General features: G+C 53.8%; 1 protein-coding gene across 9 annotated transcripts in view; it reads right to left on the bottom strand.

The window, feature by feature from the left end:
• Positions 1–20,174, bottom strand: part of Hdac7 (histone deacetylase 7) — a 35,569-nt gene that overhangs the window by 1,162 nt on the left and 14,233 nt on the right. Inside the window, exons 2-25 of one of the 9 annotated variants that reach the window (XM_050128506.1) lie at positions 19,529–19,607; positions 15,257–15,447; positions 15,067–15,157; positions 14,651–14,762; positions 14,025–14,140; positions 13,539–13,664; positions 13,098–13,189; positions 12,798–12,908; positions 12,487–12,667; positions 12,101–12,297; positions 11,715–11,909; positions 10,535–10,736; positions 8,582–8,715; positions 8,335–8,455; positions 8,021–8,070; positions 6,606–6,713; positions 5,829–5,884; positions 5,626–5,713; positions 4,453–4,572; positions 4,167–4,264; positions 2,902–3,020; positions 2,160–2,293; positions 1,896–1,980; positions 27–162 (exon numbers count right to left, since the gene is read on the bottom strand). In XM_050128506.1, the coding sequence (XP_049984463.1) occupies positions 27–162; positions 1,896–1,980; positions 2,160–2,293; positions 2,902–3,020; positions 4,167–4,264; positions 4,453–4,572; positions 5,626–5,713; positions 5,829–5,884; positions 6,606–6,713; positions 8,021–8,070; positions 8,335–8,455; positions 8,582–8,715; positions 10,535–10,736; positions 11,715–11,909; positions 12,101–12,297; positions 12,487–12,667; positions 12,798–12,908; positions 13,098–13,189; positions 13,539–13,664; positions 14,025–14,140; positions 14,651–14,762; positions 15,067–15,157; positions 15,257–15,400 (2,816 nt within the window). In that variant the 5' untranslated portion in view covers positions 15,401–15,447; positions 19,529–19,607. Of the gene's footprint in view, positions 1–26; positions 163–1,895; positions 1,981–2,159; positions 2,294–2,901; positions 3,021–4,166; positions 4,265–4,452; positions 4,573–5,625; positions 5,714–5,828; positions 5,885–6,605; positions 6,714–8,020; positions 8,071–8,334; positions 8,456–8,581; positions 8,716–10,534; positions 10,737–11,714; positions 11,910–12,100; positions 12,298–12,486; positions 12,668–12,797; positions 12,909–13,097; positions 13,190–13,538; positions 13,665–14,024; positions 14,141–14,650; positions 14,763–15,066; positions 15,158–15,256; positions 15,484–15,981; positions 17,235–19,528; positions 19,608–20,174 lie in introns of those variants that run through there. The other 8 variants (XM_050128514.1, XM_050128479.1, XM_050128487.1 and 5 more) reach the window with 8 other exon arrangements.

Genomic DNA, 20,174 nt, shown 5'->3' with positions numbered 1-20,174 from the left:
CCTAGGATTGGGGGGTCTGGGAGTACCTGTCTTCAGCCAGGATGCCCACAGAGAGGGATGCCAGTGCGGTCACGGCTTCCACTTCTGCATCAGCCCCTGGTACTCTGGGCAGCCAAGAGTCTGGACAGGAGGCCAAGCGCTGCATGCAGCCCCAGTATTTCCCTAGGATGAGAAGCTGGGTCAGTAGGGGGAAAGACAAGCTGTTTGAGCTATATCCTAGACTGATCCCATGGCTAGGGACACAGGTCCAGAGCCCAAGAATGGTGGTCATGTCATCAGCTTGAGGTGAGTGCCCCTTCCTGCCCTCACCTCCCAACTTACCCCTTCCCTACCGCCCTGGGTAACAGCAGATTCAACGTGGCTATAAAGACATCTTCACAGATAACCAAGCCCCTCTCCCATCCTTCTTGGCTAATATTCCACCCTAGAGGGCTAGCAAGATAGATCAGCAGTTAAGAGCACTGGTTGCTCTTCCAGAGAACCTGGTTTTGATTCTCAGCATACAACAATCTGAAACTTGGGTTGCCTTCTTCTGACCTATAAGAGCATTGTATGCTCTCATACACATTGCATAGCCATACATGCAGACAAAATACCCATACACATAAAAAATTATTAAAAAATAAACCAGACATCTTTAATCCTAGCACTCAGAACGCTGAGGCAGTTGGATCACCGAGTTCAAGGGCAGCCTAGTCTACATAATGAGTTCCGGGAGAGCCAGGGGTTCCATAGACCCTGTCTCAAAAAATCAAAAATAAAGATAGACCACTCCATAGATGTGTGGATTCTAAAAGCACCAGGAGGGTCCACTCGACCCTACATCAGGTTTATGACAAGATTTGCTCACATATACCTATGCCTTGGCTTCCTAGAGCAACAGGGTCCCCCTCATGTGACCTCCATAGTGCTCAGCCTACCCCTAGGAGGCCAGGCTTCCTCCTGGTAGTAAATTATTGTAATTCCAGCAGACAGAGGCTGAGGTAGGAGGGTCACACACACATGTTGGAAGGTAGCCTGGGCTACTTAGTGAGACCCTGTCAAATTTAATGACCCAAGAGCTGGGTTATTTAGCAGTAGAGTGAGAGCCTACCACATGCAAGACCCTGGGTTCAATCACCAGTACTAAAGGGAGCTGGTATTAGCAGGAGGTAAGACAATCGCGGTACAGAGCCGGGACAAGCATCTTCACACCTGCTCTGCACAGCCAGCTCTGGTCCACAGAACACTCATCATTCTGCTGTTCTGAGACAGGGATGGGCATGGGCCAGCTCAGTCCAGAACCTGGCCCATGAGAGGTTCCACAGGCAGCTATGCTGTGGGTATATGTCGGCTTCCCCAACCAAGCCCCGGATATAGGGAAATCTACTTTATTCATCTTTGTATACCAATGGAGATCCGGGGCCTTCACAGAAAGTGCTCAACCTAGTTGAAGTTGAATCTAACATGTTTTCCAAATGTGAGCTCTTCAATATGGTTATATTCTGAGATCCAGGTCGGCCCTCCCCACAGCTCTCCAGTCACTGGGACCAGTACCGAGGAGCCTAAGCCAAGCCTTTATAGCAAACAAGGCCTGAGTGTTGTTGTCAGCCTGGCCCCTGGCCCAAGATTATAGCCAGAGATGGGAGGCCAGTCCCCACCATAAGGAAGCCACTGTTGTGTCCATGCTGGGTCCAAACTGGAGGGCTAAGAGGTCACCCCAGGCTAAGAGGTCACTCACTCATGGGGATATGGCCACCATTACTCCTGGCGTGGTTCCTGGGAATCCTATTTGAGATCGTCAGTATGTCTCTGGCCTGGCAGGCACTGGGTCTCTGAGACTTTGCCAGTGGGATGGTGAACCCTGGAGGCATTCCCAGGTTTGGACCCAGCAAGTATCCCAGGTCAAAACTCACTGTGCACCCTGATCACAGCTTCCAGAGAGCGGAGGGCATTGAGGTTGGGCTTCTGTTTCCAGCCTTCTTCTGAAAGGGGATCCACCTACAGAAACATTCCATCAGGGACCCCGGGCTCGGCCTGCGTGAATAGGCATGAGCTGCTGGCCCTAGACCTAACCCGAGAAGGTTGTTCCAGCCCCACCCCTTCCCCTCTTATCTACCTACTCTGTGACCAGGCATACCTGCCCCATGGAAGTATAGATAGCTGAGGGCCAAGCTTACCTTGTTGCCCAGAAGAGCAGCCACACAGGCCTCAGAGGCGTCACAGATGGCTGTGAGGTCATGACCACCCTCTAAGGCCAATACCACCGCACCTCCTGCCAAGTTCATCAGCTGCTGTGTCATGTACCCAAAACCTACATGGTTGAGGTGGGAGAAACTGTAGAGGGCGAGAGGAGAGGGAGCCCCATTCCCTACGCTGTCCTTTCCCTGCTTGCTTCCTCCTTCGTAGACAGTGCCTTAAAGATGCAAACCCCACCTGTATGCTTCACTCCAAGCTCTGAAAAGTCAAGGGTTTTCTATACAAGGCCCCTCAACTAGCAGGTGGCAGGGCTGAGACTCAAATCCCAACATCACCTCTGATCCGAGTCTCACATTGGGCCACCAGCTCTTTGTTCCCAGGCCCCTTGGCATAGTGGACGGCACTGACATTCTGTTCTGAGAATGCTGCTCTTCGAACTTCCTCTGAAGCAGCCGATGGCCCAGCCTGGAAGCCTGGCTTCTACAACTGGCCTTCCATCTGGCAGACCTAAGTCTCCAGGGGCTTGGTCCTGGGAAGTAGGCTGTGCTGTGCTAGGCTAGGAAAACCCAGGAATTCCAGGGCCTGCAGCACTGCTCCTGACCTTACATGTGGTCCTGGACTGTGACCGCTGCTTCCTACCTTTTCATTCTGGCAGGTGCATTCCTGTCCCCACACAGCCTGCTCTTACTCCCCACGTCTTCCCCATAGCTAGGGCCCGCTTACATTTGGCAGAAACATGGTAGCCACCCAGCGGGGCTGGGTGACCCTCGGCAGCATCAAATCCAGCGGACACCAGGACCAGGTCTGGAGCAAACTCTCGGGCAATGGGCATCACCACGATCCTGAAGTTGCAAGGAGAGATATTAATCACCCGGGGCCCAGCACAACCCATCCTTGCCCTTCCCGCCAACTTCACTGAGGGCTCCTATCCTTATGGGATGCTCCGATCTCCTTCACCCTGGCTGTGGCTCTGGTCAAGCAGCCTCAGAACTCAGCCAGAGTCTCAGAACAGAGACTTTAATGAGCACGGGGCAGAATGGAGACAAAGATCCTATCATGGGATGAGAGAAGTGCGTGTGTGCACGCTTGGTGTGTTTGTGCTTGTTCTGGTCACTAAGCCTCAGGGGCTCTGGCTAAAGTTGAGCACCACTATGTTTAGAGGTGACCTGGGCAACTTGCCCCCTAAGAGTGCACCAGGGTGACCAGACCCGAGGTCCTGGACTGCCAAGCTCCATCCTTCATCTTCTTTCCCCTGCCTGCCCCTAATGCCCCAGCCCAAGGCTGGTGTCCATTTAGGCATTTAGCTCGGCACAGACACCAGGGAGTCCCACTCAGGGTGCCTGAAGAATTAATTCTCACGGGAGAACCTCCAGAAAAGGACTTCCAGGTTTAATGTAGAGTTCCATTTTCCCTAGAAACAGACATAGGGGCCTGGAATGAAGGAGACAAGGGCCCCTTACAAGAGTCCAAAGCTCTTTTTTTAAATATTTATTTATTTATTTATTTAGTATACAATATTCTGTTTGTGTGTATGCCTGTACCAGACCCCATTACAGATGGTTGTGAGCCACCATGTGGTTGCTGGGAATTGAACTCAGGACCTCTGGAAGAGCAAGCAGTGCTCTTAACCTCTGAGCCATCTCTCCAGCCCCCAAAGCTCTTTCAAGAGCAGTTTTCTAAAGTAAAGCCATCCCTCCATGTGGGCAGCACTTAAGGACACCAAGTTTCTACTCTCGCCAGAGACCCTACCACCTCCAGGCAGTCTTTGACCAAATGTGGCAGCTTTGTTCTACCCAAATCTCTCCAGATGTGTGGCTCTGACTTTCTCATTCTTGTGTGTGTCCTATTTCCTTATTGGAGCTGGCTTACACTGGCTCGTAACCAAATGTGAACAGATTGACAACTGGTAGCTTCTAACCTAGGGCTGTGGGAAAGGGAGGAGAGACAGTCTCGCAGGACTGACTTCCTCTAGACCCCAGAGTGCTTACCTGAAGGCAGCGAGGTACTCAGGATCCCCCATGGGTGGATCCAAGCCCCCAGCCCAAGCCACGTTGACATTGAAGCCTTCACCATTGCCAGTCCCTACCTGGAAAACAAGCCGCAAGGAAGACATGAGAAGAACAGAGTCCCAAGCTCATCCAGGTTCTTCAGTTCCACACAGGGGAGCTGAGGCTCAGAAAGGATAAGCCACTGCTCAGAACCACACAAGAAAGGGGCAAAGAGGGTCCAGGAGGAAAATCAACATGCCGGAAGATGCTGAGCCAGCACAGTTACCTCATCCACAGCCCCACTGCCTGGGAAGAAATTGCCGTCATCATGGCGGTGCAGGGAAATGTACAGCACGCTGGGGTCCTGGTAGAACGTTTGCTGTGTGCCGTTGCCATGGTGAACATCCTGCACAACACAGCAGACAGATGGTTAGCGTGGTCCAGAAGCAGAAGGACTTCAAGGTCGGTGACCATTCTGAGTCCTGGGACGCTAGGATGGTGGGGTCAGGAAACTACAGTTTCTAGGCGCCTATGACTGAGTTGCCCCAAGTAATCTACTGTCTGGCAGTGATCTCCCATCTCCACGTGGAAAGACTTCCCGTCTTGAGATAGGATCTCAATATGCAGACCAGGCTGGCCTTGAGCTCACAGAGACCCACCTGCCTCAGCCTCCCGAATGCTGGGATTACTGTGCCATCATACCTGGCAAAAACTCTCTATATAGATTGTGTGTATGTGTGTGTATGTGTGTGTGTGTGTGTGTGTGTATGAAAGAGAGAGAGAGAGATTGGTAGAAATCATCTCTGTGGACATAAACTCTTCCACTATGCCTTGTGAGTGTGTGTGTGTGTGTGTGTGTGTGTATGAAAGTGGGGGAGGAGAGGTAGAAATCATCTTTATGAACATAAACTCTTCCCACTGTGCCTTGCACAAAGTCATGAGGCATAGCCTGTGGCCAACAATCAAGTTTAAAGGGACCCAGGCCTCTAGGAAGTGCTGGACTCTGCCTCGACTCACAAGACCACACACAAGTTCCCATGTGCGAAATCCCCCCACTGTTCTCAATGTCTGCTTAGAAACTCTCCTTTCACACCTGTCTACGCAGCTGAGACAAGGTAGTTAGAGACACACCACGATATAACTGGCCTGGGCTCCAATCTTGGTCTCTCATCTCCTGAAGTGAGTGACTATTAAAGGCAGTAATCTCTGTATGTACTTTCCTCATCAGTGAAATGGACTACAGTCAGGACCAGATAGAAAAGAGTCAGCTTCTAGATATGACTGGTGATATGTTGATGCCATCAGATATGGCTGCTATGGTTACAGTGTGGAGGAGAAATGGCTCACTCTGTCGAAAAGAAGCCAACAACAAATTCAGACATGCAGCCCCATCTCTAATGCAAGGTTCAGGGTTCTGCCAGCAGGCGTGGGTCCGGTGTCACCAGGAACCAGGACCTACCCAGTCAACAATGAGGATCTTGCTGGCCTTGCCTTGTTGCTGAAGCTGTCTGCAGGCGATGGCCACGGAGTTGAAGAAGCAAAAGCCCCTGGAGGAAGGAGAGACGGTCCTGCCAGCCCATACCCACCCTTCTCGGCCTACAGGGAGGCTCTGGAGGCTGCCCCCACCTCACACCACACAGGCCCGCCTCCCCAACACCTTACATGGCTGTGGAATGATCAGCGTGGTGTCCTGGGGGCCGCACAACAGCAAAACCGTTCTGAAAGGGCAAAGACATTTATCACTCCAACAGCCATCTCTAACCTACATCTGCCTGAGCCCATTCCCATCCTGGCCTCTTTCTCGAAGGAGGGAAAGGTGTGAGAGCCGGCATGTTGCACCGAAGTGTCCAGACGCTTCATATACACGGCAGGCCTCTCGCAGCGACTCTACATCATAAGCGTCATCACCCCCAATTTATAGATGAGAAATCAAACGACAGTGAATTGACCCAAGTTACATGGCTGCGAACGGTAGTGACGGGAGCCCTTATGATGGCAAGGGCACACCGATTGCCTTGGGCTATGAGCGCTCAGACACTGGAGCTGTGTGCTTCAGGCAGATCACCCCGAGGCGCTCTCTGAGAGCAGTGAGCATAACCCCAACCTAATATGCAGGATCCCATCACTAAAATGAGTCAACAGGGCTGTGGTACTCAAGAGTGGCCATGATGCACCCACAGCTATAAACAAGTCTTAAGTGGCCTCGGATGGTCAGGACTGTCCGAGACACCAAGGTGCTAGTGCCCGGTGGCTTGATTACCTGTGACATGAACTTAGGGGTCAAGACTTACCTTGGTTTCAGCCCCGATTTCCATTTCAAATCCTTGTAGCAGTATCCACAAGGAGTGAGAGGTCTGAGGCTGGGATCCAGAAGCCCCACCCCATCATCACCTGGGCACCTCCTTCGGAGTTTAGCAGCCTCTAATCTAAACTTCTTACCTTCAGCTCTCCGGAAGCCACTCTGAAGGCGAGGTCAGTGACGCTGCCTGCGGCCCAGCGGGCTGCATTGGAGGAGTGCAGCTCATTCCAGATAGTGTCAGTATCTACCTGTGGGGGCCAGGGTTGGGGACTGCATCATCCTATGCTTTCCACAGGAGATAGGGCCCCGTGAGGCAGTGCCCACCCCATGGCCAGGACCCCAGGGGCAGGGAGCTGGGCAGACAAAGCTGCCTCCCCAGTGCCCCACCGCCCAAAGGCAAGGCCTCCTGTGTCCCCAGTCCCAGCAGGACTTCTTCCCAGCACCAACTCGTGTGTGGCCAGCACTCTGCCTCCCCAATCAGGGGAGGGGGCATGGCGTTACCTGGGCGGGATTGGGGTATGGGCCGGGAGGGGTTTTAAGCCCCAGCTGATTCTGCTCAGGCCCTGCGGGATGGTCGGAGCTGGAAGGGCCGTCTGCACCACTGTCTTCCACTCAGGGCCCCTAGCCCAGGCTGGGAGGCCCCCCAAACCCAGTCCCTGGGCCTCAAGGCTAGGGAGGGGCCGGGGGCCATGATGGGGAGATGGGAAGGGCGAGGCGGACCGAGAGAGGCGAGGAAGGCAGAAAGAGTCGCAAGAGGCTGGAGAGAGAGAGAGAGAAAGGACAGAGAGGGAGAGGAGGGAAGGGAGAAGTGAAGCAACAACAGTTGGAAAAACCAGAAAGTGGCAAGAAATGGGGAGTTGTGAACAGGGCACTGACTGTCTCCCCAACAGCCCCCCCCCGGCAGTTCCCACTGCCCTCCTTGCTCAGCCTCCACCTCATTTCCGCACACCTTGCCTGGCACCATGACAGGGACATTCTGAGGCAGGGAGGCCATGCCAGAGGAAGCAGAAAGACCTCCGACAGGTGAAGGAGGGATGAGCAAAGCTGGGGGCTGGAAGGCTGTGTCCTGGGCAGGGACGTTCTAAACCTCTAAATACATGGGAGGCACCCCACAGCCCCACTCTAGGCAGTCCAAAATCTGGAGGTCAAGTAGGGGTACACCTGAGAGAGACCCACTCCTGGGCAGGCAGAGCTGCCAACTCCTGGGACATAATCTCAAGCCCCAATGTGAGCCTGTCTTGAGCCTCACTCAACATCTACCAAATACCTTCTAACTGTGAGGCGCTGGGCTCCACACTCGTGGGACACTAACGGGACTGGGATCTATCTATCTATCTATCTATCTATCTATCTATCTATCTATCTATCTATCTATCTATCTATCTATCACATGGAGCTCCCAGCCAGCAGAACATACTGGGAAAGGCCCCAACCTACCCAGTCTGACAGAACCACAAGTCCCAGGTGGCAGAGGAGTGGGAGAGGGCCAAGAGAACCAAATGGAAGGCTGAAACCCCTTGGCAATGCCCACTTGAGATCTCTGGGGCATACTTACCCCAACCCCGCCACAGGGTAGCATCACGAACATCCGCTGTGCCAGGAGGCCTGTGGGGAGAGGGTCCGGGTCACGTGAGTGAGGAGCACAGAGGCCTTAAGAGTAAATATGGAGAGAAAAGCAATACAGGGGGATATGGAGATGGGCAGCGGGTGGGGTGCGGCGGGCAGACGACATACGGACAACAGCAAGGCAGCACACTGGCACGGGGGTAACTAGGCAGCTGGGCACAGCTGGGGCACGAGTGCAGAGGTGGGTGAGGTGGGTAAGCGCGGACTGATTCAGGGCCGACATCACCTGCCTCCCTCTCCTACCTGTCAGCTTCCCATTATCCAGTTTGAGGCGGCTGAGGGGGTTGGTGCCATAGAGGAGGACGTGCCTTTCAGAATGGACTGATTGCAGCTCCTCTAGGGAGGCCTTTCGACCCCGGAGACACTGAGGGAGGGTCCACAGAGCTCGTGTGGTTTGCTCACCCCCACCCTTCCACCATCCCCAGACCGCCCACCCCCTCATCCCTTGCTGACCTCTTGCCGCTTCCTGTGTACAACCCCACAGCCTCACCTCACACTGGCTGCGGAGACCCCGCTCCTGCAGCCGGGACCAGATGCTCTGGATGCGGCCTGCGTGCTCAGGGTGCTTGCTGTTGTCTCCACAGGAGCATTGGTGTTTCAGCATCACTGAGTCATAGACCAGCCCTGCAAGAAACAGCGGTCGGGGCCGGCAGCCGGGGAGGGGCGGTCCACCACGGCTACAGATGGAGAAGAACCCATACCCGCAGAGCCAGGCATGTACACATCCCTTGCTGCCACATGTGTGCATTCCCTGCCCAGCCCTCATGTGGAGAGCCAGCCCTGTTTCCCTACGCACACATCTAAATGCCTCAGGCAGCCTGATGTACACATCAGGGCAGTACTAGCCCTACCTTGTTCTGTATGATCCCTGCCTGCCTTCTTGGTACTCTTACTCCTTCCTCACAAGCTCAACATATCTCCGGTGCACTTGAGAGTCCATGCCCTAAACCAGAGACTTAACACAGGACATCTCCCTCTCGGTGTCCCGACACAGAGAGGAAAAGCAATTCCAAGGAAACCTCAAGACTGGGAGAGGGGGTACCCACAATGCTACTGGCCATGTGGCCAGTCTCCCAACTGCATATGGAAAACACTCAGAAAACTGGTTTACTTTGTAAGCAATATGCAAACAGCATGAAATCTATTTACATAGCATCTACCTTGTACGAGGTATCAAAAGCAAAACAGAAGTGATTTAAATAGGTGAAAAGATATGCACAGGTTAAACGCAAATGCCATTTTACATGGTGAGCTTGAGCATCTATGGTTCTGGTACCTTTACAAGGTGGGCTGGCGTCCTAGAATCGCCTCTCTGAGGGACTAAGAAACTGTATTTCAGCCTACACCAAGGGAAGTCTCCAGAAACAGACCCTGTCCATGCACACTGCTGAGGGACGGTCAGTGTCTGCACATCTCAGGATACCAGAGACTTTCAAAATGCTCACACCATTTGACCCAGGAATGCTACTCCTTAAGAATGACCCTCAAGAGACAATCCCAGACAGAAGACATAAGAAAATTAAAGGTCAGGTGTGGTAGCACACACATTTAATCCCAGCACTCAGGAGGCAGAGGCAGGTGTATCTTGTGAGTTCTGGGCCACACAGAACTTCATAGTAAGAGTCTATCTCAAAAATTAACAAGCAAAGCAAATTAAAACTACAGCCAGGTGGTGGTGGCACACGCCTTTGATCACAGCACTCAGGAGGCAGAGGAAGGTGGATCTCTTTGAGATCAAGATTAGCCTGGTCTGGACAGCCAGGGCAACACAGAGAAACCCTGCCTCAAAAAGAAAACAGCAAACAAACAACAACAACAACAACAAAAAACCAACCAAAAGAAAGAAAAGAAAAAGAAAAAAGGAAAAAAGAAAAAACCAATAAAAAAATTAAAAAGAATTAAAACAAAAAAAATTGAAATTAAAACTGAACTGGGCATGGTTATTCACACCTGCAATTCTAGTACTTAAATACCTGGCACCATTAGCAAAAAATAAAAAAGGACTCAGTCAAACAGGATGCAAAATAATAGCTGGCATGCCTGTGACATTAGACAGCTTAGGGCAACAAGACTCTTGGTGATTTTTTTTATTCCTATATTTCCTTGAATTTCTCAAAATGTTTGAAATACTTTTGAGCTTTTTTTTACAAGTACAGCAATGGTAAGTGACGTTTCGGCTTTTGTTTTAAAAGGTCATGGTAGAAGGAGACCAAATTCCTTCCTGGCCCGACCGCTGCTTCTGTCACTTAACCATAGCTAGTCACTGTCAACTTAGGTTTTCTGAGTCGTGATGTCCTCACCTGCCTCATGGGCACCAGGGAGCTCAAACAAGATTAAGGCGTGCTCTATGGTCTCTGGAACTGTCCTGAATACTGGCTACAGACATGGACACACACCCCAGCCTCTTCCTCCTGCCTTCCCAAGAGTCCCCTTTCGGTCTTACCTGTGGCAGGTGTCTCTGAGCTGTTAAGGACTTGGGTCTGACAGGTGGGCTCTGGGCTCAGTAGGGAGACAGGAGCTGCTGGAGAAGACTGGGTTCTGGACAGGGGCCGGTGTCCGACCTGGGCCAGAGGTAGCAACACAGAGTCGCCGGAGCTTCCCTGGGAGAGCCGCCCAGTTAGATGCTGCTGCTCCCAGAGTGGCACCTGAAAGAGACATGGCCACGGTCTCCAGTTTCTCAGATTTGACCACCCAAGGACTAAGGACTCTCCAGATAGACCTTCCTTTCTAGAAAAATTCCAGATATGCGTTCTGGCCTTTCAACTCTCCAGCTCCCTGAAGACCAGCATGCAGACTGATGCTCTGATTTCACAAGAGCTCCTTGGCTGAGTCTATGCTGACCGAGATCACCTCTCCTGGACTGTGCTACTAACCACAAAAAGACCTGCCTGGGACACTAAATGCATGTGAACTGTCACCACCAAGTGCTGCTGGTAGAATCCCATTTCCCAAATTCATAAAGTCTTAAGCCCCTGTCTTTGGAGGTAAGATCTTTGCAGGGGGAATCAAGTCATCATTGAAGAGGCTTGCCGTCCCTCTAAGGAGGAAATCTGAGCAGAGGCCTACAGACAAGCCTTCCTCCACAGCTCAGAGCACACACTCCCACCCCACTCAACACACACACACACACACACACACACACACACACACACACACACACACCTTGATTTCACCGTCAGCCCTCAGAGCTTCAAGGTGATCAGTATCTGCCTTTCAAAAAACCTGTGTGTAGCTCCTGCTGCCGTGGTCTTGGCAAATGAACACTGCCTTGGCCCCCCATGCTATTAATCTAAAGCCCAGAGGACTACTGTTGTCCGCTTTTTGCCCCAGCTACCTTTGGATAAAAGACACCTAGTTGTAGGGAGGAGTGTGAAGTGGGAGTACGTGTGGTTCTGTGAAAGGCCAAGAAGCAGACAAAAGAAGAGGATCTACTTGAGAAAGCAGGCTACTGGTGTGTATGTGCACATGAACACACACATGCGCACACACGCATGCACACCTGCACATGCACGCACCCATGTGGGCATCTGCACCTTGATGTGGGTCTTATGCTATCCCCCTTCCTTCCCCATTATGTCAAGCCTTCTGACTGAGCTTTGCAGAGCCCTTGGGCCCAGCCATACCTGCTGGCGCTGCTGCAGAGAAACGGGGCTTCTGCCCTCTGGAGGCCCATGGCCTGACTCCCTAGGTTCCAGGCGATCATTCACTACAGGTCCCACTCCCCCACCATCTGTCTCTAGGTCCTCAGCTGAGGGTATCTGCCGCAGTCGGGGCTTCTCGCTTGGCTTGGCAGGCCTCTGGGGAGGGGAGATGGCTGGCTGAGAAGTGGGATAGAGAGGAGGGTGGGTGGCAGGGCATGGGTTGGGTGAGGTCACATTCATCTTGCTAGGTGTTCAGCAGCCACCTCTCTTGTCTGCCAGGCCTTTCCTCCTCCTAAGCGCCCTTCTTCCAACCCACAGGGGCTCACTCAGGCATGCCCTTAGCACTTCCCCTACCCAGTTCCTCTCACCTTGATCAGCTGGACGTGAGGTTTGAGCCGATCCTGTCGGGATTGCAGGGGGCCCAGCAGAGGGGAGGCAGTGGCGCTGGGGGGCAGGGGCTCTGAGCGGGTCCGGTTAAGTGGCCGGTGGAGGCCTGAGCCGGAGAGCCGCTCGGTGGTCAGTAAGGGCTGGGCAAATTGGAAGGGCAAGGGTCCAAGCCCAGGCACTGGAAAGAATAGATGTATGTAAGGAAGGGATTCTGGGAGCCAGGAAAGAGACAGGGGCATAGAGTGGAGGTAGGGCTTGTCAAGAAGATACAGACAATAAGGGACTAGAAGGTGGGTCTTTCCCGGAACTTGGCCCCTTGGCAGGGTGCACAAATCCTACCCATTCTGAGAGAAGCAGCAATACTCACCAGTCCACAGTGGGGCGTGGGAGACTGAGGGATCCAGGAGGAGAATGGGCTGCAGGCGAGAGGGTAAGGTCCCCCCAGCCTCTGGCTCCAGACCGTGGTGCAGGAAGAGGGGAGCGTGGGGGTTCCCCAGGACAGGACCCCGAGGGCCCAAAGTCGAATGGGTCCTGCGGTCACCATCAGCCTGAAAGAAAGGAAATAAGTCAGAGTTGGACAGGATTCTGGGAAAGGAAGGTAAAGGAGAGGCAACAGGACACAGGCAGGAAAGAGGCTGGAGAAGCTCGGAGTGGGGGCAGGTTGCCCCAGCCACTCACCCTGGCAGGGGCAGGCAGCCCCAGTGTGATTGCGGGCAGCAAGGACATTGTCGGCAAAGCGAACGGGGCCAGAGAAGTCTCCTGCAGCCGCAGCCGCTGGCCCAAGAGCGCCTGCCATGGGGAGCAGGGTGACGGGTCACCAGTTCTGGAACTCTAACCCTGGTCTGTCTGTCCCCAGAACACCCAAGAGGCCCTGCTAGGGATTCCCCAGACCCTGAAGCCTCAGGCCAGGCCACATGCTGGAAAAAGGCCAAGACTCAGAACTGCCCCCAGGAAAGCCCAGTCCCACTAAAGCCTTACCTCTGAGCCCAGGGCAGGGTTGGGGCCATGCTCGCTGTCATTGGGGGAGCTGCACCCTGAGGCAGGTGTGCTGCTACTACCGGGGGAGGAGTCTGAGGAAAAATAAAGAAATAGTCAGGCTCAGGATTCCTGACCACAGTTCCTCCCTTCCGGGATGTGTTTCTGCTTTCTTCCTGGAGGAACAGAAAGTTGCCAGACCTCCACCAGCCTGCGGCATCTCTGGGCAGTTGCTTTCATGCAGCTCCCAATTCCCCTGCAAACGCCAACTTAGCAGACCCAACAAGGTTAGGGCTTAGCCTCAACTTGCCCTCTCCCAGGCAGGTGTGTGGGATACACCCTGGACAACACTTAGCAGGCCCACGTGGCAACTTCTATCTGGGTGGAGCACCACGGGTAAGGAGGGCAACTCCACGGCTCTGGCTCTGCCTGATTGGATCCTACCTCCAAGGGTCTCGGCAGGCCGCCTCCGAAGGCTGGGCGGGGCACTCTCCTTTCTGAGCAGGGGATTCTTGCGCCGCTCCAGGGACTTCTTGGGCTTATAGCGCAGCTTCAGGTTGGGCTCAGACACTGCAGAGGAACCAGCATCACTCCATCGCTATGCCAGCTACCCTGCTCCTCTCCACTCTTCTTTCTCTTAAAGGTCCTCACTACATAGACCAGGCTGGCCTTAAACTCACAGAGCTCCTCCTGCCTCTGCCTCCTGAGTGCAGGGACTAATGGCATGCACTACCGATAGGCCTGCCTTTTCTGTGCACTTTAACTTCCCTCCTGACCACCTCTATGGGTTAAAGAGAAAAAAGGAAAAGCCAGAAGGGGAAAAAAAACATAGTGTGCTAACTGCCTCAGCCCTCCCTCAGCCCCATACTCCTGACCTAAAACTAAGGCCCTTCCCCTACTCTGATCCCCGAAAAGGTCTGCCCTGCTCACCTGTTTTACGCAGGGGAAAGTGTTCCGGGGCTTCAGTGGGCAGGCTGGGAACCGCAGGCAGGAAGCTGCTAAGCACAGAGCGGGCAGCACCCTCTGTGTCCAAGGGCTCAAGAGTTCTGTGGGGTGAGCATCAAGGCTACTTCAGAAGCCCGGGATGCCCAAAGGCCCTGAAATCTCACTGTGCACAGATGCCTTCCTGAGCACAGCTGCCAGGAGGGCAACCACCAACAAAACAGAGTTGGGCAGTGTGGAGCCACATGCCAGGAGACATCTCCAGGTGGCAGTAGTGGGTCACCCATGCTAATGTAGCTGGTCTGCTCCTGGGATAAAACCCAGGCCTTGGAGCTTAGGGCCCCCTGGAGACTCAGTGCCTCCTGTGGTAGGAACCTTTTCTAGGAACCAGGGCTTCCAGGGCCTCAGGTGAGACATGGGGAGAAAACTGAAGAGGAGAGGAGGACAGGTCCTCATTGAGGGGGATTTGGGGGGATCATGTTAGGGGTGGAGTAAGAAGCAGTTGGTAGGTGTTAGGGAGGAAGGGGCTATAAGCATGTGTGCCAGGTAACTCACAGGTGAGTATGTAGGGCAGAGGGGGCACAGAAAGGACCTGAGGGATGGTGAGCTGCTACCTGTAGGGAATACTGGGGCTGCTGGGATGGACTGTTCTCTCAAGGGCTGCCTGCTGTTTTTTCAGGATCACCTCAGCCAGCTTCTGCTTGACCACACTGCTGGCTACAGCACCTGCAGAGGCAGAGAAACAAGAAGGCTGGCAATGGGGAGACAGGAAGCCTCTCGGGTTCATTCTCTGCCCGCTGTCCAGGTCACACTTTCAGCGCACCACGTCTCAGGGGCTCCTCAGGCAAGAGAGGTAGGCCCGAGCCCCCACCCCTCATGTGAAGCCTCGAGACACTTCTGCCCACACTTCTGTTCACAGGCAGAGCAGAAGGCATCCTAGAAAATGGTGACCCTTCCACGCACCCCTTCCAGGCCCATGGGGGACCCTGAACAGCAACCAGAAAACAGGGGAGACAGACCCCTCTCTTACTTCGCTTGCTCTTGTCTTTATTGAGAAGTTGCCGAAGTTCTTGTTCCTGCTGTCCCCCCTGCAGCTCTGGCACTGGCGCGTCCATGGAGAGCTGTGGACAAAGCAGAGCCGGCAGCTCAGGGAAGGCGGAGTAAAGGACAGAGCTAAGGTCCAGGGAGGCTGGGATGTGTCTAGGGAGTTCTGTCTTTACCCTCATGGGCTCTGCTGAGCGCTGTTGCTGTTGCAGGCCTGCCAGGAAGAGATGGCGGTGCAGACGCTGGGGGTGCTGCAGAGCCAGTAGCGCAGGCTCTGGTACGGGCTCCACTGTGGGCCGCTGGCCCACGCGCAGATCCATGGGCTGGGACTGGCAGCCTGGTGTGTCTGGCTGGAGGGCAGGGCAGCCTGGGGACACACAGCAGTGTCAGGTGGATGGTTAGTCTGCGGGAACACGGTCACAGACGACTGAACCCTTGGGGGCGGATTCGACATCGGTAAAATCACCCTTAGGGGAAAGCCTGTCAGTGAGGTACAGGTGGGACCTGGATGCCAATCTACCTATGAGGAAAGAGGTCTACAAACTACAGACACACTCCCTTTCGATTGCGGGTGGCTAGCACTGAGCCATAGGACTGCAAGCATAGTGTCGTCCCCCTAGAACACTTTTCCACTGGCTTGGGGCTAAAGCTATAGTGTTTTCTGAGATGGCGACGCAGTTCTAGGCTCTATACTCTGCTTCCCTTTGTCTTTCTAGGAATGAGGCCAGGCCTGCTCAGGACAGGAGAGACCAGGCAGGTAACCAGGCCCACTCACTCGGTCTCTTAAACCCTCAGCTGCCCCTCTCTCATCCCCATGCTCTCTCTGTACCACTCCAGTTTTTGGGATCCAGACATCATGCCTGGAGTTCACAAGCAGCCCTGGCTGGTTCCCTCCGCTCACCAGGTCCATGAGCTGTGGTGCAGACTCCTGCCTCCCATTGGAGCCAGCTGTGGGCCTGGCAAGGCCAGCAGGCTCAGCTGCTGCTTCTCCAGTGTCCTCTGCACCCACGCCAGGAGCACCTTGCCAAGACCGTGGGTGCAGGAGCTATTTATAGCTCGCCAGCAGACCAGGGACAGTGCCAGCATAGCCAGCTGGCCCGGCTGGGCTAAGCAGCCAGGGGTTCTGAGATGCTGGGAGGTGGGGCTGCTGCAGGGGAGGGGGTCCCGGGGAAGGGAAGGATGAGAGCACAAGAGAGGGGGAATCTTCTTCAGGCATCCCCTCCCAGAGCAGCCACAGCTACCCTCAGGGGCTGGCACTGGTGAGGAAGATCCCCAGTGAAACACCAATGGGAGAGTCAGGAAATGTAGTCTGTGGTCTGATGTACCTAGAGGCATCACAACCTTAACATCTGTGGTGCATGCATGCAACAAAACCCAATCAGCTCTCAGGCCACCTGCCTTGGATGCTAGTTATTGCTAGCCTTTATCCCAGATGAGCCAAGTGGGGTCCCGGTGTGAGGGGGACATCAAGGGGCAGAGAGAGGCTGGAGTCCAGTCCTCTGAAGGCCAAAGCGACATTTCCCCACCAACACTCAGGAAATTCACCTCCCTCTGGTAGGGGCTCCCACTGGGCAAGGGAAGAAAGAACTCATGGGGACATTGTCACTAAGAGGTGTCAGTCCAGCACTGTGAGGTGGACATGAAGAGTTGAGCTGGGCCTACTGTGGCCCTCCAATTACTTAGCAATTTGATAGGGTGACTGCTCATTCAGATGCCACCCACAGTAAACAAACACCAGGATTTGGTGCCCTCACTCCTGTTCACATGGCTACCCAAGAAATCATTCTGGTTGAGTATGGGCCTTCATTGGCAACTATTCCCAACCCATGAGAGGCCTGTCTCCTCAAGTTCTAATGTACCGACTTCCTGAGGTCACTCCCTTGGTGTAGGAATCAGGAGCGCCCGAGGCGGGACACTATACCTGAGGCTTGTGGCTTCAGCCACAGCAAATTTGGAGCAGCCACCTAAGAGCCACCGCCATCTTCACTCAGTATTACTTCCGCCAGTGCAAAAGGATGCCAGGCCAGAGGCTGGACTCTGGTCAGAGCTTTGGGAATGCCTGTCGGGGTGCCTTAGCATTGTGGGGGGATGCTCCATCCGGTAGCTCCGAGACAGGGAAAGTTCTCTGGGAAGCCTCCTTCAGGCATTTCCCAGTGAACACCCACCTCAACTTGGTCTCCTCCAAGTTTGTGAACAAAGCCACCAAGTAAGACAGTGACTCCCCCCTCCCCCACCCCCGCCCCGTAATAGACCCAGAACTTCTTATCCCCTGGTGTTTGGCTCACAATGTCTCCTGGCAGTGCTGTGTCTACATCTCACTTTCCCAAACCAACTGCTCAAAGCCCAGCCGACCTAGGTCAGCGCACAGCACCTCTTCCTCCTGGACTCCACGTTGGCTGCTCCTAGCATTGTAAGCTGCTCAAGGGCAAGCCTGGGTTAAGCTCCAGAGGTTGGCTTTGGTTTGCCATTGCTCACCATCCCGGGACTTAGGATACTGTAACCGGGCATAAGGTAGAAAATAAACACAGATTCGCAGGGAAATCTTGATATTTCTCCTCAGTGGCTTAGAACGGTGGTTCTTCACATCTATGTAGTTCATTAACGATTCGGAGCGATAGGATAAGCTCATGAGTCAAGTGGTCTCAATTAGCACAGGGCATGTGTTACTACCTATCCTACCCCCCCCACCCCCTTTCTGTCTTGTCTCCTTTTGTGTGTCCCGTCTTCCCAAGCTTTGGGACAGCTGAACTAAGATCCTCTGGTCCCTGCCAGCTCTCCCTGCTATGTGCTACGTGGTGGAATCCCTACCTACATCATTGCCCGTGGCAAGTCAGGGAAAGGACAGCTTCAGACCTCCATTGGAGACCTAGGTAGCAACAGGAAGTCCACTGCAACCCAGGCTTCCAGGAAGAGCTAGTGACAGCAGAGGCGGTCCAGGCCAGTAGGGAGGACCCAGAGAAAGTCATCTAACCAATAAGAGACCTCACTCTTCCCTGAAGGGCCCATGAGAGGACAGAATGACTTGAAAACAGGAACACAACTCTTTTAACCTGGATCCAAAGATGCCTCTCCTGTCCTTATTCTTCTGGAGGCCCAACTTTGTACCTTCCTTAGGACCCCCATCTTCCAACTCTCTGGCCCAGCAACATCCCCACTTCTTCACACCCTTGGGGTCTCACCTTTCCCAGGTAGTTTTATTCCTCATCCTCATCTCCCACCCATCTCTCTCAGGCCTGACTTTTACCTGTGCCATGGTGAGTGGGGCAGCGGGTACCCAGGCTTACCTGGGACCCATCTGTAGAAAGGAGAGAGCTGAAGGTGTATTGGCAGGGGGAGAGGGGCAAGGGAAGAGGGCTACCACCCCTGGAGAGGGCAAGCTCCCTGCTGCTCCAGGCTGGCCAAGTGGGATCTCCAGCTTCTGCAGCAGCTACCAAGTGCCTTAGCTAGCTACTCCACTGTTTGGGCACAGTGCACAACAAGAACTCAAGGAAGCCCCAGTTCACCCAACAATGCCCTCAGCCCTCCCTAATGTGGTCAGATACCATCTTCCCTGGGCAGCCAAAGCACATTCCCAACAGCCTGAGAGGGAAAAAGCAGGTTCGGGGGTGCGGGACCAGACGTGGGAGCATGTGGCTGGGGAGGGCAAGAGCGAGCTGGGGAGAGCAGGCCTTGAGAAGCAGAAAGTAAATGTCAGGAACAGGAAGAGTCCTCAAAGCAGGAAAAGACTGATCTGTGACTGCAGGCAAAGGAGAGCTGGTAGGATCTGTGAAGTAGGGGAGCTAGGCACCCCAAGGACCCCAGTGTAGGGCCCCTTCATCTAGCTGCCCCATTCTTGATTGTCCAAGTAAAAGTCCCATTAAGCCTTTCTGAGATAACCTGGGTTAGTAATCTTTTCTTTGGAAATGGCAATCTCTCCCAGGCTCCCACAAAACTACATTAGGAACTTGGGTTGGTTGATACAGAAAAGACCCAGACAGGCTAGGAGGGGGAAGCAGACATGAGTTCTCACAACACCTGTCCGCAGTGCCATCCCAGCTCGGGGGCCAAGGAACTGAAGGCCCTCCCAGAAGGGTCAAGGAAACCGAAGGCTTTCTCTAGGCAGTATTTAGTGGCTACACTCCTCAGACCAGACCTAGTGCACAAGGTTGCTTCCTGGAGGGAGATGGGTCCTGGTTTCTGGACCCGTGCTCAGTGGGCAGCTCCAGGCATAAGGGACTCAGACCAACGGCCCATCATACCTTCCCATCCATGCCTTGGTACACACTTCTGTGAGGACACGCTGCCCCCGCCCATTAATTCAGTCACCTCCGGAGGTCTGTCTGAGCCCTCATGTCGGGGCGGGACTGGTCCTATCTGCTCTCCTCACTTCTCATGCGCTCCCAGTGTCCCCACACCTCGGCACAGCATTGATAATGGGATCAATGGTGGTGTTTATCACCCATCCTCACCTGCAGTAACACCTCCTAAGGCACAGGAGGCCCTGTTGGTCCTGATGAATCACACAGTGATCCTCTCCAGACTCCCTGCCTAAAACAGAAATATTTCTCAAGTTTTGTAATCCCCAAGAAAGAACTACCCCAGAAGCTGCCTCCTCTTTCTAGGGCTAATCTTCATTCTGGATGTCTCAGGACACCCTTCTTCTGGGGGCTCTGGTCCTGGGAGGTTTCTGCACTGACTCTTAGTGTATTCCCTGTATAACAGTTAACCTTGGTGGTCAACCTGACATATGGGAAGAGACACCTCAGCAGAAGAATTACCGCCATCAGACTGGCCCAGTCTGCTCTATGAGGCCTTTTTTTTTTTTTAATTGCTAACAGAGGGGAGCAGTGACACCCCAGGCAGGTGGTCCTGGGTTGTTCGAGGAAGGTAGCTGAGAGAGGCAGAGAGAGCAAGCCGGGAAGCAGCACTCCTCCATGGTTTCTGCTTCCACATTCCTGCTTGAACTCCTTCCCTGACTTCCCTCAATGACAGATGTACTATGATGTGGAGCTATAATCCAAACAAACCCTTTCCTCCTCCAAGTTGCTTTTGGTCATGGTGTTTACCACATTGCTGAAACCAGATTTTTTTCTTTTTTCCTTTTTTTTTTTTTTG

This window comes from Alexandromys fortis, unplaced genomic scaffold, assembly GCF_014885135.2.
Source record: "Alexandromys fortis isolate MF-2015 unplaced genomic scaffold, M_Fortis_MF-2015_v1.1 scaffold_28, whole genome shotgun sequence".
Taxonomy (NCBI): Eukaryota; Metazoa; Chordata; class Mammalia; order Rodentia; family Cricetidae; genus Alexandromys; species Alexandromys fortis.
This window is presented reverse-complemented; position numbering and strand designations above follow the sequence as displayed.